General features: G+C 33.3%; 1 protein-coding gene across 1 annotated transcript; it reads right to left on the bottom strand.

Annotated features, from left to right (window-relative positions):
• Window positions 1–7,443: 7,443 nt before the first annotated feature.
• Window positions 7,444–14,597, bottom strand: LOC134276764 (uncharacterized). Its single transcript, XM_062759050.1, has 5 exons — window positions 14,138–14,597; window positions 13,735–13,975; window positions 13,130–13,443; window positions 7,759–12,796; window positions 7,444–7,516 (listed from the first exon to the last, which is right to left on the bottom strand). The coding sequence occupies exons 1-5, from the start codon at window positions 14,595–14,597 to the stop codon at window positions 7,444–7,446; spliced, it is 6,126 nt and encodes a 2,041-aa protein (XP_062615034.1).
• Between the last annotated feature and the right edge of the window lie 1,166 nt (window positions 14,598–15,763).

Raw genomic sequence — 15,763 nt, forward strand, 5'->3', positions numbered from 1 at the left:
TGAATTCTGCTAGGCCCATATAATCTGCCCACAATTGCCCAGGATGGACAGAATAATCACTTTTAGTTTTCAGGAGAATGAAATGTATATATTTGATTACTCATAACTGTTTAAAGTGAATTTCAGACACTTAGAAAGAATTCAGATAGAACAAACAGATTTTTACAGTGCATTTTCATTACACTGAAGAAATGGCTGCAGGGGTGGGGTGTTGAACTGCCATTTCCTGGACACTTTTTCTTTAGCATGTGATGCAAGAGGGGTTTTCACATATCATGATAAATATCTTGAAAGTTGAAAGGGGTTTTAACTTTGCAAAGAAGTTATAGGTATATAAAACCAAGTGAAAAAGAGATAAAATGGAATTTCACAGAACATGAAAAATAGGGGAGTATGTGATACATGTGAGTACATTTCACCAAGATGTGCACTTTATATTTGACTTTTTACATATAACTGTATTTGAAATAGATTAAAATTACCATTTAACACTTTTTTGATGGTGTATTGATCATTTGGAGTTGTAAGAATTGCTTTTGTTTGATGTGGAACAAAAAATATGGGGTTAAGGTGGTTGACCGAGAATTGGTGAGGTCTCTTATTTGGCCATAACTATTTTATTTTTCAATGAATCAAGACATATTTGGTATATTTTTACTCAGAATTGCATGTTCTTTCTGAATTGAGCAAGGTTTGTTAATTGCAAGACAAACTTTGAAAGTTAAAGGTGGCAGAGGATAGTTTCGAATAAAGTACCGGTCAAAAAATAGAAAAAATAGAGAGACCTGAGGTTTGAATGCATATTATAGGTAATTTTATAGCTAAAATATTTTATGGGTGCATTTGGAGGGAATTGGTGGCCTTGTGTATTTTATTGAAATATGACACTATAGTGTCACTACTACTGTATATGGGATATGGACTAGAAATACGAAACTATGCTCAAAACTCGCTCTACCGGTATTTCACCAGAAAAGCGGGGTGGGTTCACAGGTTGAATTGTAGCTTGAAAACGAGGTGGTTGAGCCCATATCTCTTGCTGTTCATTGGTATGTACAAATGTTATTCTGCAATTTATGTGGTAGCTTAGGTCATGAGCACGGGCCTGGAAGCAGATGCGGCTGCGGCGAAATAGTGGAAATAGGCTTGATTCACATAAAATTTTGAGATTGTCCCTGCGCCATCTTTAGGGCTCATTGTGTAAGTTGTACATGTTTTATTCCTAAAAGCTTCAAATTTCTCAAGGGACTACATCATACTATTATTACATGTAGAGGGAATTTAAAATTTTTCAATGCACATTTTAAAAGCAGCTCAATATTAAGTAAACCGTCAGTCAAACGTTTTGATTGCAAAAAAAACTATCCTCTGCCACCTTCAAGAATGCATCAATTTTTAGAAATGTGAATTTTAGTCTGATTTTTATACAAAAGGGTTTATTTATGTATGTCAATTTAAAAAAATACTTTGTTTCTGTTATTTAAAATCTGTACAGTTGGGTATATTCACTAAAAAGCAAGGGGGGTTACTCTTTTCCAGCATACATTTTTAAAGACTTTGAACCATCAGCATAATTAATCATATAGGATTTAGGCATTTTTTGCCAGAGAATAAATTAATTGTTTGAATTTGATACTTTGGGTATTGTCGCATAATTAAAATCATGCCTTGCTATAATTAATAAAATGTAATTAAAATTTAAGTGTATTAATTAGTGCGATATCACTGAAATTACATAAATTTGCCATTTTTTCCACCTAATTTACTAAATATAATTATTTTGAAAATGAAAATCAGTCAGCATACCTAAATGTCACAATCTAACCACATATAGTACAAAAAAAACTTTTTTTGCTTTAATTTTTCCAAATTTAACCTATTCTGTTATTTATAATTTCATGAAATATGCCCCCCCCCCCTTTCAATTTTTAATTTATCTATATTGAAATGTGACAGAATTTAAATTTTTCAATGGTTTGCTATAAAATGACTATTTTTCTTTGAATAATAACAAAACAAAGAGTTTATATTGCATATTTAATGAAGTAATATCAATAAAATGTGTATTTTCATGTAATTATTGAATTCTGCTAGGCCCATATAATCTGCCCACAATTGCCCAGGATGGACAGAATAATCACTTTTAGTTTTCAGGAGAATGAAATGTATATATTTGATTACTCATAACTGTTTAAAGTGAATTTCAGACACTTAGAAAGAATTCAGATAGAACAAACAGATTTTTACAGTGCATTTTCATTACACTGAAGAAATGGCTGCAGGGGTGGGGTGTTGAACTGCCATTTCCTGGACACTTTTTCTTTAGCATGTGATGCAAGAGGGGTTTTCACATATCATGATAAATATCTTGAAAGTTGAAAGGGGTTTTAACTTTGCAAAGAAGTTATAGGTATATAAAACCAAGTGAAAAAGAGATAAAATGGAATTTCACAGAACATGAAAAATAGGGGAGTATGTGATACATGTGAGTACATTTCACCAAGATGTGCACTTTATATTTGACTTTTTACATATAACTGTATTTGAAATAGATTAAAATTACCATTTAACACTTTTTTGATGGTGTATTGATCATTTGGAGTTGTAAGAATTGCTTTTGTTTGATGTGGAACAAAAAATATGGGGTTAAGGTGGTTGACCGAGAATTGGTGAGGTCTCTTATTTGGCCATAACTATTTTATTTTTCAATGAATCAAGACATATTTGGTATATTTTTACTCAGAATTGCATGTTCTTTCTGAATTGAGCAAGGTTTGTTAATTGCAAGACAAACTTTGAAAGTTAAAGGTGGCAGAGGATAGTTTCGAATAAAGTACCGGTCAAAAAATAGAAAAAATAGAGAGACCTGAGGTTTGAATGCATATTATAGGTAATTTTATAGCTAAAATATTTTATGGGTGCATTTGGAGGGAATTGGTGGCCTTGTGTATTTTATTGAAATATGACACTATAGTGTCACTACTACTGTATATGGGATATGGACTAGAAATACGAAACTATGCTCAAAACTCGCTCTACCGGTATTTCACCAGAAAAGCGGGGTGGGTTCACAGGATGAATTGTAGCTTGAAAACGAGGTGGTTGAGCCCATATCTCTTGCTGTTCATTGGTATGTACAAATGTTATTCTGCAATTTATGTGGTAGCTTAGGTCATGAGCACGGGCCTGGAAGCAGATGCGGCTGCGGCGAAATAGTGGAAATAGGCTTGATTCACATAAAATTTTGAGATTGTCCCTGCGCCATCTTTAGGGCTCATTGTGTAAGTTGTACATGTTTTATTCCTAAAAGCTTCAAATTTCTCAAGGGACTACATCATACTATTATTACATGTAGAGGGAATTTAAAATTTTTCAATGCACATTTTAAAAGCAGCTCAATATTAAGTAAATCGTCAGTCAAACGTTTTGATTGCAAAAAAAACTATCCTCTGCCACCTTCAAGAATGCATCAATTTTTAGAAATGTGAATTTTAGTCTGATTTTTATACAAAAGGGTTTATTTATGTATGTCAATTTAAAAAAATACTTTGTTTCTGTTATTTAAAATCTGTACAGTTGGGTATATTCACTAAAAAGCAAGGGGGGTTACTCTTTTCCAGCATACATTTTTAAAGACTTTGAACCATCAGCATAATAAATCATATTGGATTTAGGCATTTTTTGCCAGAGAATAAATTAATTGTTTGAATTTGATACTTTGGGTATTGTCGCATAATTAAAATCATGCCTTGCTATAATTAATAAAATGTAATTAAAATTTAAGTGTATTAATTAGTGCGATATCACTGAAATTACATAAATTTGCCATTTTTTCCACCTAATTTACTAAATATAATTATTTTGAAAATAAAAATCAGTCAGCATACCTAAATGTCACAATCTAACCACATATAGTACAAAAAAAACTTTTTTTGCTTTAATTTTTCCAAATTTAACCTATTCTGTTATTTATAATTTCATGAAATATGCCCCCCCCCCCCCCTTTCAATTTTTAATTTATCTATATTGAAATGTGACAGAATTTAAATTTTTCAATGGTTTGCTATAAAATGACTATTTTTCTTTGAATAATAACAAAACAAAGAGTTTATATTGCATATTTAATGAAGTAATATCAATAAAATGTGTATTTTCATGTAATTATTGAATTCTGCTAGGCCCATATAATCTGCCCACAATTGCCCAGGATGGACAGAATAATCACTTTTAGTTTTCAGGAGAATGAAATGTATATATTTGATTACTCATAACTGTTTAAAGTGAATTTCAGACACTTAGAAAGAATTCAGATAGAACAAACAGATTTTTACAGTGCATTTTCATTACACTGAAGAAATGGCTGCAGGGGTGGGGTGTTGAACTGCCATTTCCTGGACACTTTTTCTTTAGCATGTGATGCAAGAGGGGTTTTCACATATCATGATAAATATCTTGAAAGTTGAAAGGGGTTTTAACTTTGCAAAGAAGTTATAGGTATATACAAGAGGCCCAGGGGCCACATCGCTCACCTGAGTGTAATACCTTTACTTGCAAGAATTATGCATGTAGATGTTAGAGTATGAACTTCTTTTTATTCATTTTCTGTAATTGGGCTTGATCTGAGCATAAAATTGCTTAGAATGGCTTTCTTTTCAACCAGTGCTTAATGCCTACAGTGTACCTCATTATCAATTTAGTCATAAAGAGGTCAATCTCAGTATTTCTGCAGAATATAGCACTTGTACTGTCAATTCCGAAGTGAAATATGCTTTTATTGAACAATAACATTTCTCTCCTTTTTGGGGGGTGTAACATTAGCTATGATAGTCTGTTATAATAAAAACAGAAAATGCGAATAAGATTTTACTTTTATTTCTTTACTTAATTCAACAGATTTGGTGAAAATTTATCAGACAATTAGTAGAGAATATAATAAAAACTAAGAAGCGTTAATAACAATCAACTATCTAAATTTCATATGACTTCAACAAACATGCACACAGTATCAAATATGCAACATTGCAACAATTTTGTGACAGAAATGCAAACTTTCCTGACAATAACATTACATGTAAACATAGATGCTTTTTAAACAGTTCAAAATTTGTTTAGAGGAAAGCTAAATATATCAAAGTAATCATTTGAAAGATACAAAATACACTGATGTAGTTCACTTTATAGTAAATCTTTCCTGTACATAACGAAAGCGAAAATTGGAAAGATTGCAACTGAAAGTGAATAATTTTATGATGGTCAACAGACTCTGACTTTGAACATGAACTATTATTTTTAAAGAATTATTAATAAGTAACATTTACCGGTAATTGGGGTACCTGCAGGAATCAGATAACCTAAACTTGATGGTAATATTCCAAAATGGAGTGATTAAGATTTTTGCAATCAATAATTTTGATTTTAAAGCCCAGTTATGAGAAATTGTAGTGATCCACCTTTTTCCCTCTCTTTTAAAGGAAAAATTGTAATGTTATAAAGAAGTAGGTTTACCTCCCTTTACGGGCTGGCCATTGACCCCCTCTTTTCATACTTACCTGGGTATAAGTCGATTCTCATGAAATTATGATATAATGGTGGTCACATATTAAATATCTCAATGCTGGAGAAAAATAAATATCAATTAATATGGAGTTCAATAAAATCAGCAATATACTAGTAACTTAGAATGAGTTGTCAGTTTCTGTCTGATTATGCAGGTTGCTTTCCTATTCTACACAGGTATAAACTAAAGCTAGTAAATGTTAATGTTTAAAGCAATTTCTGAATGATTTGAAATAAAAAAAATACAATAAACTTAAACATTTTAAGACAAAAAAATCAAAAAAGATAAAATTCAAGTCAAATTATTTCAACACAAAGTTTCATATATACAATGAACATACATGATTTCAAAACAAATGTAAAAAAAATATTTGCTCTGGAAAAAATATTAATTCATATACATGTACACTGTAAAAGTTAACACTCTCATGTACTCCAGCATTGTTCAGCAGGGACTAAATGACACAAGACATAGTAACATTTATAAACTTACAATATTTCTATACAGCAAATTTTATATGAACAGATGCCGGTAATATTCGATGAATTTACTTCATAAAATTATAGAATACAGTGTTTAACATATATCAAAGATACCAATTACTTGATGCAAGTGTATATTTCTAGTACAACTCTAATAATTATTTAGCAGAACTCATTATTTTCTTTAAAGAAAACTTTGTAAATAATTCATGTAATCTCAAAATATTTCATGTATACCGATATTCAAAATACAAGTTCATGATATTCATATGTATAATCATTAAAGAAAAGAATCTAAACAGTAAGGGTAAAACTATTATGTCACAAACATCAATACAGTATATTCATAATTTCTATATATTAATTAAAACATAATATGTACAATGATCATCATTTTTTTTTTGACATGAATGATTGTTCTTGATGGTACATGAATTTACTTTAACATGCAACATTCAATTATTTGTACATTTATTAATTGTCTGTTGAAAATTAATCCACAATAAAAAGTCATAATGAAGGATTCCTGTTCAGTACAATTGTTTTGTGATCATTAATGAGTTATTTGCAAATCTTTTAGGCTATTCCATGCATGCATATAAAAAATAGTTTAAAGTATACATATTACTAAAAACAAACAAATTCATAATTTCTATATATTAATTAAAACATAATATGTACAATGATCATCATTTTTTTTTTTTGACATGAATGATTGTTATTGATGGTACATGAATTTACTTTAACATGCAACATTCAATTATTTGTACATTTATTAATTGTCTGTTGAAAATTAATCCACAATAAAAAGTCATAATGAAGGATTCCTGTTCAGTACGATTGTTTTGTGATCATTAATGAGTTATTTGCAAATCTTTTAGGCTATTCCATGCATGCATATAAAAAATAGTTTAAAGTATACATATTACTAAAAACAAACAAATTTTTACATCAAGTAATTGGTGTGTATAAGATACTGTATACAGGGAAATATTCGCCCCATTTTATTTTTCCCACTGTTATCCATCTTTGAGGTATAGACAAATTTAAAACAGGGTAAATTAAAAGAACACAGTATGATTTCTTCAATAAAACTGCGATTGGGGATAATTTAAAACGCTGAAAAATTGTGTGAAAGGCTGAAAATAACACAGCTAGGGCGAATATAACCCTGTATACAGTAATCAATGTACCAAATGTCACTAAGTGACAGTGGCACATTGGTAGGTGGGAGAGGGGACAAGATGATGTATCTCCCCCAAATAAATACTCTTGCGTCCCTTGTATCAGATTTATAAAGTATATGTACAGTAAATCATTTTATGGTCCGACCAATATGCCTCAATCACATCAGTTTCACAATGAGGGAAGTTTGTGAAAATCAAATCAAGTTGTGAACCTGAATCATGAGTTACCTTTTTTATCAATTGTGTGCAATTTAACTTCAACTTCATAAAGTTCAGAAATTCTTTGTGACCTGTAAACAAATCAAAATTGAAATCTCCAAGAATTATCAATTTTTTCTCTGTGTCCACAAAAGGTTTTAAGTGTAACATAACTTCATGTTCAAATTCTTTAAAAGAACATGCTGGGAACTTGTATAAAACAACTATCTGCACTTCTCCAAGGTCTCTGAAATTTATTAAAGCTATGATGAATTCAAGCAAAGTGTTACTGAATTTTGAGATACATGTCATCAAATGGTCTTGTTTAACGTACAATGCTGTTCCATGATGAGGCCGATTGCTGTCTTTTCTTTTTTCATGATTAAACAAAGGCAAGTAACCTTCCATCATAAAATTCTGTTCATCATTGATTGTTAGTCTTGTTTCTGAAAAACCAATAACATCTGATGCTACAACATTGGGTTCATATTTAATTTCATCAAAATGTTTGTGAAGAGATCTTGCATTATTAAACATAATTTTTAGTTTTTTCTGCTCTATTTTGTACAATGGAAGATAACACAGTTTTATAGGTGCATCCTTCCTCATTCTTTTCATTTCTTCTACAACTTTTTCATCAACAGTTAATGCTTGCTCATTGAAATTCAGAATATGCAACTTGTCAACAGATCTAACTCTACTAAGAGCTACATAATGAATGTGAGGTGTTTTCCTCATCCTTGACTGAGATAAATCTACTACAATTTCATCAACAGTGCAGCCCTGAGCCTTATGAATTGTCTTACCAGCAGCTGGTCTTAAAGGAAACTGTATTCTTTGATATGTAGTTGAATTGAAAACAAAAGATCGCTGACAGTCAAATATCGGTGTCCAATCATCCATAACACCATCATGGAAAAGATGTCTGTATTTCTGTCGAGCAATTCTCCCTACTGCAGAATCCAAAAACTTCACCCATACAATACTTGGCCTTGATACGCTAGGTAATTTGTTTTCAACAAGATATACAGTACATGATGAACCATTTGTCAAGCCATCAGTAACATCAATATTAACTGTAATGTCATACATCATTCCAATGGCTAGAGTAAGTCTTGTCATGAGATTTGCAGTTTTGCTTACATCATCTTGATTTTGCAATGATCTGAGTAGTCGGTCTTTCACAGTCTTACTGTGGTCTTGAAGGACACTGTCGACAGCTTTCACAATGACTTTTTCACCAGGAAGTTGCTCTATAAGTTTATTGTTATATTCATCTACTTTTGCATTGATTGTGAAAAGATGGGGAGCATTGTGTGGATAATTTGGACTATTTTCAGCAATGATGCACCTGTGAATTATATCCAAGTCCTCAGAAGTCATCTCATTGTGACGAAGACGATTCAAAAGCTGTGCAAATTCTAAATCATCCTTTTGTCGCATTACTTCATCTAACTCAAATAAGGTGAAGTTTTCTTTCCAAAGATTACATGCAAGTGCTTGGGCATTTTGTTTTAAATCTTGAAAAATCCAGCCATCCATAATTGGTTTCAGTTGAAAGAAATCTCCAACAGCAATAATACTGATGCCTCCAAAGGGCCTCTTCAAACCAGTAAGAAGCTGAAGTCTGCCATTGATAAATTCTAACTTTGCATTGCCAACCATTGAAATTTCATCTATGATGACAACTGACAAATTTCTGTATTTAGTTCTAAATGTGTTGAGTTCATCACAATGCATATTTTGCTGCCTTTGGTTAATTTTCTGGTGAAATGCAGAAGCAATTGTTTGACCACCAATGTTAAACGCAGCTTTACCAGTGTATGCACAAAGAAGAATTCGTATATCGTCTGGATTTTCACCCTCCTTAGCACATAAATACCGATGTAAAGCTTGATAAAGTGCTCTGATTAACACTGACTTTCCAACTCCTGCACCTCCTGAAAGATATGCATGCATTGGTTCCTGTTTAGACTTGATCCATTGCATAACATGATTGAAGAATTCGCGTTGCTTCAAATTTAAACTGGCTACAAGCTTTAAATACTCGTCATCAGGTAATCTAACAGAACTCTGCTCATTCAGTTGTCTTGTTGATGGAATTCCAACATCACTTCCTATATCATACTCTCTCTGTTCAATTGGCCTTTCTGGATTAAAGTGAACAAATGTTTCAGAATCAACATTTCCTTCATATTCATCATCTGCATCAGTTTGTTGAGCACCAGGAGCTAATTCATCATATGCTTCTGTCAGATCATCCTGTGCCATCTGTTCTGCCTGCTCAAGCACATCAGCATTGTGTTCATACTGTTTGATTTTCTGAGCCAAGAAAATTTTTTTCTGGTTAAATGATTGCTCAAAGCTCTGCTGTCCACACAGAAGATCAGAACATTCATTTCGCCATGGAGTGAACAGCATTAGTTTTTCTCTATAGTAATTTTCTGGGTTCGTCTTTAAGCTATAACGCACATATCTTATAACTCTTGGTGTTTTTCTGCGCTTGATTTTAATTCCATTTCTCAACACAACTAACGTGCTGTCTTCTTTAAATTCACCCTCAGTATCAGTTCCACTATCTTCATTTTCTGACTGGTGTCTCTCATCGTCATTTGTTTCCATTTCAGACAGCTCACTTATACTTTCCTTTGGGAAAACTACATCTAACTGTGACACATAGTCCGCTAAACACCAGTTTTCAAGTTGTTTTGGACGTTTTGCATATCTTTTGACTATGTTACTGCATTCTATGTCTGTGGAATTAGCATTCAACTTTTCAAGTTCTGAATCAGGTTTGACAAGTATTACACGGTCTTCAACTGGAGATGTGTTTATGAACATTACATCTCTTGATGCTTTTGTAAGGGGCATTTGCAAAACTAGATATGCTGCTTCTTGTGCTCCAACTTCAACACTGTTAAGAAATTGATTTCCAATGTGTCTAACTTGTCTCTTAATGTCAAGATTGCCCTCTCTTGCTTCTTTTGCAGCTCTACTCAGCAGCTCACTCATTCCTCTTTGTGATTTACTTATGTATGAGACAATGTACATTGCACAAGCATATGGATCCAAAACATACTGAATATCAATGTTTGCTGCCCAAGCATGAAGAAGAGTACTGTTGTAAGCATTCACTCTCAAGTCACAGGGTTTACGTTTTAAAAATACCTTGGGTGTTCTCAAAGAACTTCTGATGCATTTTATATAATCATCTTCAGATAGTTGTAGTACATTCTGCAAAAAGTCTTGGAAAGTGCAGCTTATGTCACATCCATTTTTAAAGTCATTCACTTTGTCTTGCATAGTCTTATGCATTTTCTTGTATTTATCAATGTCACTGTCCAAAGGTTCTAATATCATAGTAGCTTGGAGTGGTGGAAGTGGAAATCCAAATCTACAAACAGCCTTTCCTTTTTTCTTACATGTTTGTGAGTGTTTATGAACTTGCAATTCTGTCAAATTGTCTTCTGTATTCCTTTCACACTTCAAGTAGCTGTCAACAAATTCAACAATTTCCTTGTTATCATTTTCTAAGTATTTTGGAGCATTTTCAATCCAAACAATCATGTGAACATGTGGTGATCCCCTTTGTTGAAATTCAACCCTATAGAAGAAGTCCTGTACCTTGCCAATAGGATGATGATCACTCTTAAGCACAGTATTCAAAAATGTCCGAAAACGATGATCAAAATACCTTGTACATGTAATTGGGTCTTTCTGAACTAACTTTGACTTTTCAGTCCATGTCATGCTCTCAATTTCAGAATCTGTGTACTGTTTGTCATCGTTTAAAACTCCTAGTGCTCTGATCAGATCATTCCAACGTGTATCTGCAGCAGAAAAGGACATAAACCAAGTTGGTAGACCAAGCTGTCGTATCATTGCAAAAACATCTTTCTTTCTTGTTTCAAGATAAGGAGGAGAATTTCTCAACTGTTTGAAAACATAAAATCCCTCATTGTGTCTAACAATGTCATTGATTTGATCAGGATTTCTTATTTCATTTGCAGTAAAGGTTTTCCCCTTTGTTTTGCACTTCCTAAGGGCTAAATTGCATTTGTCTGTTACCTGTTTTAGTTGAATCTTTTTCAGTTTGAAAAACAAATTTGGTACCGACTGTGCAGCACGTCTATCAACACTTCGTAATTCCCACTTGGCAATATCAGCATATGAAACAGGTACTTGACGCTGATCATTTTCTACTCTTCCTTTACCACAAAATATTGTTGGAAATGACAAATACTCAGCCATTTGATCTTGATACAAACTAAGTGGACGCTGTCCCTCTCCTGGAGCAAATGTGAAGATCTGATTCATGTCATATGAGTCACTATCTAGTAGAGTATCACGATTTCCATCCTTACCACTATCAACTTCACAGAATTCATCAGAGTCTGATTCATCTGATTGGTCATGTATTGCTGAATCTTCATTGGTGTGACCCTCTATAAACTCTCTCATTAATTCGCTTGCGGAATTGGTGACCTCATGGAACCAGTTGTCATCTATGTTTATGTTTGAATTCTGATAGTATTCACTGTTTTTCATTAACCAATGTAAAGCAATCAGAACCTTTGTTGGTCGGATATTTTCATGACAATAAGAGTGCTGAAAAGACAGTTTTCTTTTTAACTTCACGGGTATTGTAATATTTTCATCAAGTCTCCTGGGAAGACTATTGATTGTTGGTTGAATGTCAACTGGCACATTTACAACATTTCCTTTTACACAATACTGCCCTCCTCTTGGTAATTCTCTTATCTGCATGAAGGGAATTCTTAAGGATACAAGTCTTTCTTCCAATGGTAACAGATTCAATTCACTTGGTTTTTGAATCCATATCATTCCATTTGCAATAGAGAGTTTTGGAGTTCGACTTTCTTTTAAACTTGAATTGCAAGTGTTGCATATCCATTCCTGCCCATTTACAGACTTTGTGTTAGTAAGATACTTTCTTTTGATTTCAGCATCCAACAAAACATTATCTACATTTGAAACACTTTCATGAAACCATGTCTGATGGCAACATGTGCATACAAACACAGGACCCAATCTTACATTGTTGTGAAAATTGTCAACACACTCAATTGCATCAACTCCAAATTTACTTTTTCTGTATCTTTGTTTTTCAGTTTCAATATAGTCCAAATTTCCCCGTAAGTGTGCTTTTAATTGCTTTGCAGTAATATTTTCTGATGATCTATACTCTTCATTTTTTCTCTTTTCTTTCATCTTCAATCTTTCTTTTTCTAACTGGTTAGAATTTTGTCTCATTTCTTTTTTCTTCTTTAAATCTCTTATTTGCTCATCATGCCTATACTCTTCTTCTTGCCTTTTAATTCTCTTACTGTCCCTTTCCTTGTCTTTAAACTCTGGATCTTGTCTCTTGTTTCTCTTACTGTCCCTCTCTTTTTCTTTAAACTCTACATCTTGTCGTTTCTTTCTCATACAATCTCTTTCATTGTCTTTAAACTCTGGATCCTGTCTCTTGTTTCTTTTACTGTCCCTCTCTTTTCCTTTAAACGCTGCATCTTGTCGTTTGTTTCTCATACAGTCTCTTTCCTTGTCTTTAAACTCAGGATCCTGTCTCTTGTTTCTTTTACTGTCCCTTTCCCTGACTTTAAACTCTGGATCTTGTCTCTTGCTTCTCTTACTGTCCCTTTCCCTAAATTTAAACTCTGGATCTTGTCTCTTGTTTCTCTTACTGTCCTTCTCTTTTCCTTTAAACTCTGCATCTTGTCGTTTGTTTCTCATACGATCTCTTTCGTTGTCTTTAAACTCTGGATCTTGTCTCTTGTTTCTCATACTGTCCACTTCCTTGCTTTTAAACTCTGGATCTTGTCTCTTGTTTCTCATACGGTCCCTTTCCTTGTCTTTGAACTCTGGATCCTGTCTCTTGTTTCTCATATATTCTCTCATGTAATCCTTTTTATCTTTCTTTAATGCTGTTGTTTTTAAGTGACCAGTATTGGTACCAGCAGATTGTTTGTTTGTAAGAGCAGTTGTTGACTGATCTAATCTACAATATTGATGTACACTTTGATTATTACTAGGGAAGCTATGAATAAGTGTACGAAAGGCAACAGGCATCACTTCAAATTCAGTTGCAAATTCAATGTGCATACTTTCATACATTGCATACAGAAATCCTAACAAATCATCTAAGCAGCAACTGTGTCTTATCAAAGACTTTCCATCACATTCAGACAAACCATTTTCCCCATGAGAATGTGAGTCAAAAAAATAAAAATCATTGTCTGAAGCTTTGTACAGTGCTGAACATATTGAGCCAATCATTATTAATACATACCTAGATAACCCCAATGCTTGTTGCAGACATTCATGTAGAGTTTGAATTTGATTTCTCTTATCATCTGTAACTAATAAGCCAAACAATGTATCAAACTTTTCAACCATGTGGTGATTTTCACCAGAATCAATATGAATTGGTAATTCATCAAACATCAGTAATCTACTTTTAAGTTTTCCAGCACGCTGAAGATTCTTCACAACTGTGTTGTACAAATTATCTCCCTTGAGCAGAGTCTGATCTAAAAAGGAACTAGTAAACATAAAGTTTTCATATGAATTTGACAACATCATAAGTGAATTGCATGTACACTGATTACCTCTTGAAAATGATGAAAATCTCATGCTTCCCTGATGAAAAGATCCAAACACCAGATTATCTGAATTCTGATGCATACAATTACCTTGCAGTGCATGTGTTGCTTCATTCAGTAAATTGTTCATTGTAAACGGTGTAATATTCTGAGTTGTAATCTGAGAGATAACCTTAGTATGCAACTGAGAGGAATTCTGAGTAATCGTTTGAGGCAACTTTTGAGCCAGAGGCAAAATTTGAGACATAGTTTGAGCCAGAGGCAACATTTTAGACATAGTTTGAGCCAGAGGCAACATTTGAGGCATAGTTTGAGCCAGAGGCATAGTTTGAGTCAAAGTGGTCTCAGGGAGAGCCGCAGAGACCACTGTCACAGGGGTGGTAGAGATCACCCCTGCCGGTACAGATGTCATAGGTGTTAGGACGTGGCCTACACCCAGAGGCACAGACAGTTGGACGTGGCCAGCATCTGTGGGGTACTTGTCACCCACATCTGCCTTACATGCTTTCTTCTTTACAGCAGCTTTCTTCCAGCTCTTCTTCTTAGGCATTCTGTGATCTACAAAAAATATAACAATGTTATAATCTATACTGTGGATCAGCATAGCCTACACTTGATACTAACACACATTCTCAAATTTATAATGCTGCCATCACAGACACTTAAAGATGAGAGAGCAGTTGTTGGAAACTACAATACTGATACTTTTAAAATTACACGCAAAACATATCACAACATTCATCTGTGTGGCAAAGTGGTTAGAGCGTCTGCTCTAGAGGCACAAACTATTTTATCCTTTGCTGACTGGTTTGAATCCCACTGTGGGATGTGGAGACTGGTCCTTTGGATGAGACCATATAAACAGAGGTTCTGTGTCTCTCTAAGTGCTGGCATGAAAAAGATCCATCACTGCTAAATGGCCCCGAGTGCCAAGTATAGGACAAAATTTGTAGATCTCCACCTGCAAGTGGTGGCGTCTCATATACGTGAAAAATTCAGAGGGTTTTAAATAGCATAAAATCAATCATTTTAAAAGAGACACAAGTTACATGCAATTTGTAAACAATTTTCACACAAGACTTACCTTGAACATGTGTCACACATTTCCAGAAATTATATGTACTGTATAAATGTATACCACATTTACTGGCATATCTTTTGTGCAATAATACAAATTACATACCTTACCATTGTGGTATTTCATAAAATTTTATAGAATTTATTTTTATCAAGTTTATTGAAGACTGTGTGTACATGATTGGTATTGTATTTAACCTGCAGTCAAAATTATAAAAGGTACCCTTTAAGCCATTACATCATGCTTATCATCAAGTCTGTAAGTTTTGGGAGTATATATAGTTTTTGTGTCCAAAAAACCTAAGAGTGGCTCCTCACTTACTATGGCTTTCACATATTTCACAGGTGTATTTCTTGTGACAAGACCTTTCTTTAAGCACCACCAAATTTGACCTCTTGACCTTGGAATACCTACTTTTTACCAAAAATATACCACACTTTAACCTTGGTCTTAACTTGTGAACATAAAGAGCTAGAATAAAGAGTGTGCTAAAATTTAAAGCATTTAAGATGAATTATTACTGAGAAATCTGCAAAGAAAAATTTGGTAAATTAAAGTTTGATGAAAATTTTGCGACAGACACACACACTGGTGTAATACAGTATACCCTCTTCATCACAACTATTTGCAAATGTGTG

The sequence above is a fragment of the Saccostrea cucullata genome, unplaced genomic scaffold (assembly GCF_032062105.1).
Source record: "Saccostrea cucullata isolate Sc308-1 unplaced genomic scaffold, CSIRO_AGI_Scuc_v1 ctg7145, whole genome shotgun sequence".
Classification (NCBI taxonomy): domain Eukaryota; kingdom Metazoa; phylum Mollusca; class Bivalvia; order Ostreida; family Ostreidae; genus Saccostrea; species Saccostrea cuccullata.

Coding starts and splice junctions, on each gene's coding strand:
- LOC134276764 (XM_062759050.1), bottom strand. CDS start 14,597: ATGCCTAAGAAGAAGAGCTGGAAGAAAGCTGCTGTAAAGAAGAAAGCA. Junction 12,797..13,129: donor TAAAGGAAAAGAGAAGGACA/GTAAGAGAAACA, acceptor GACAAGATCCAG/AGTTTAAAGACAAGGAAAGG. Junction 7,517..7,758: donor CCTCATCATGGAACAGCATT/GTACGTTAAACA, acceptor ATTTGTTTACAG/GTCACAAAGAATTTCTGAAC.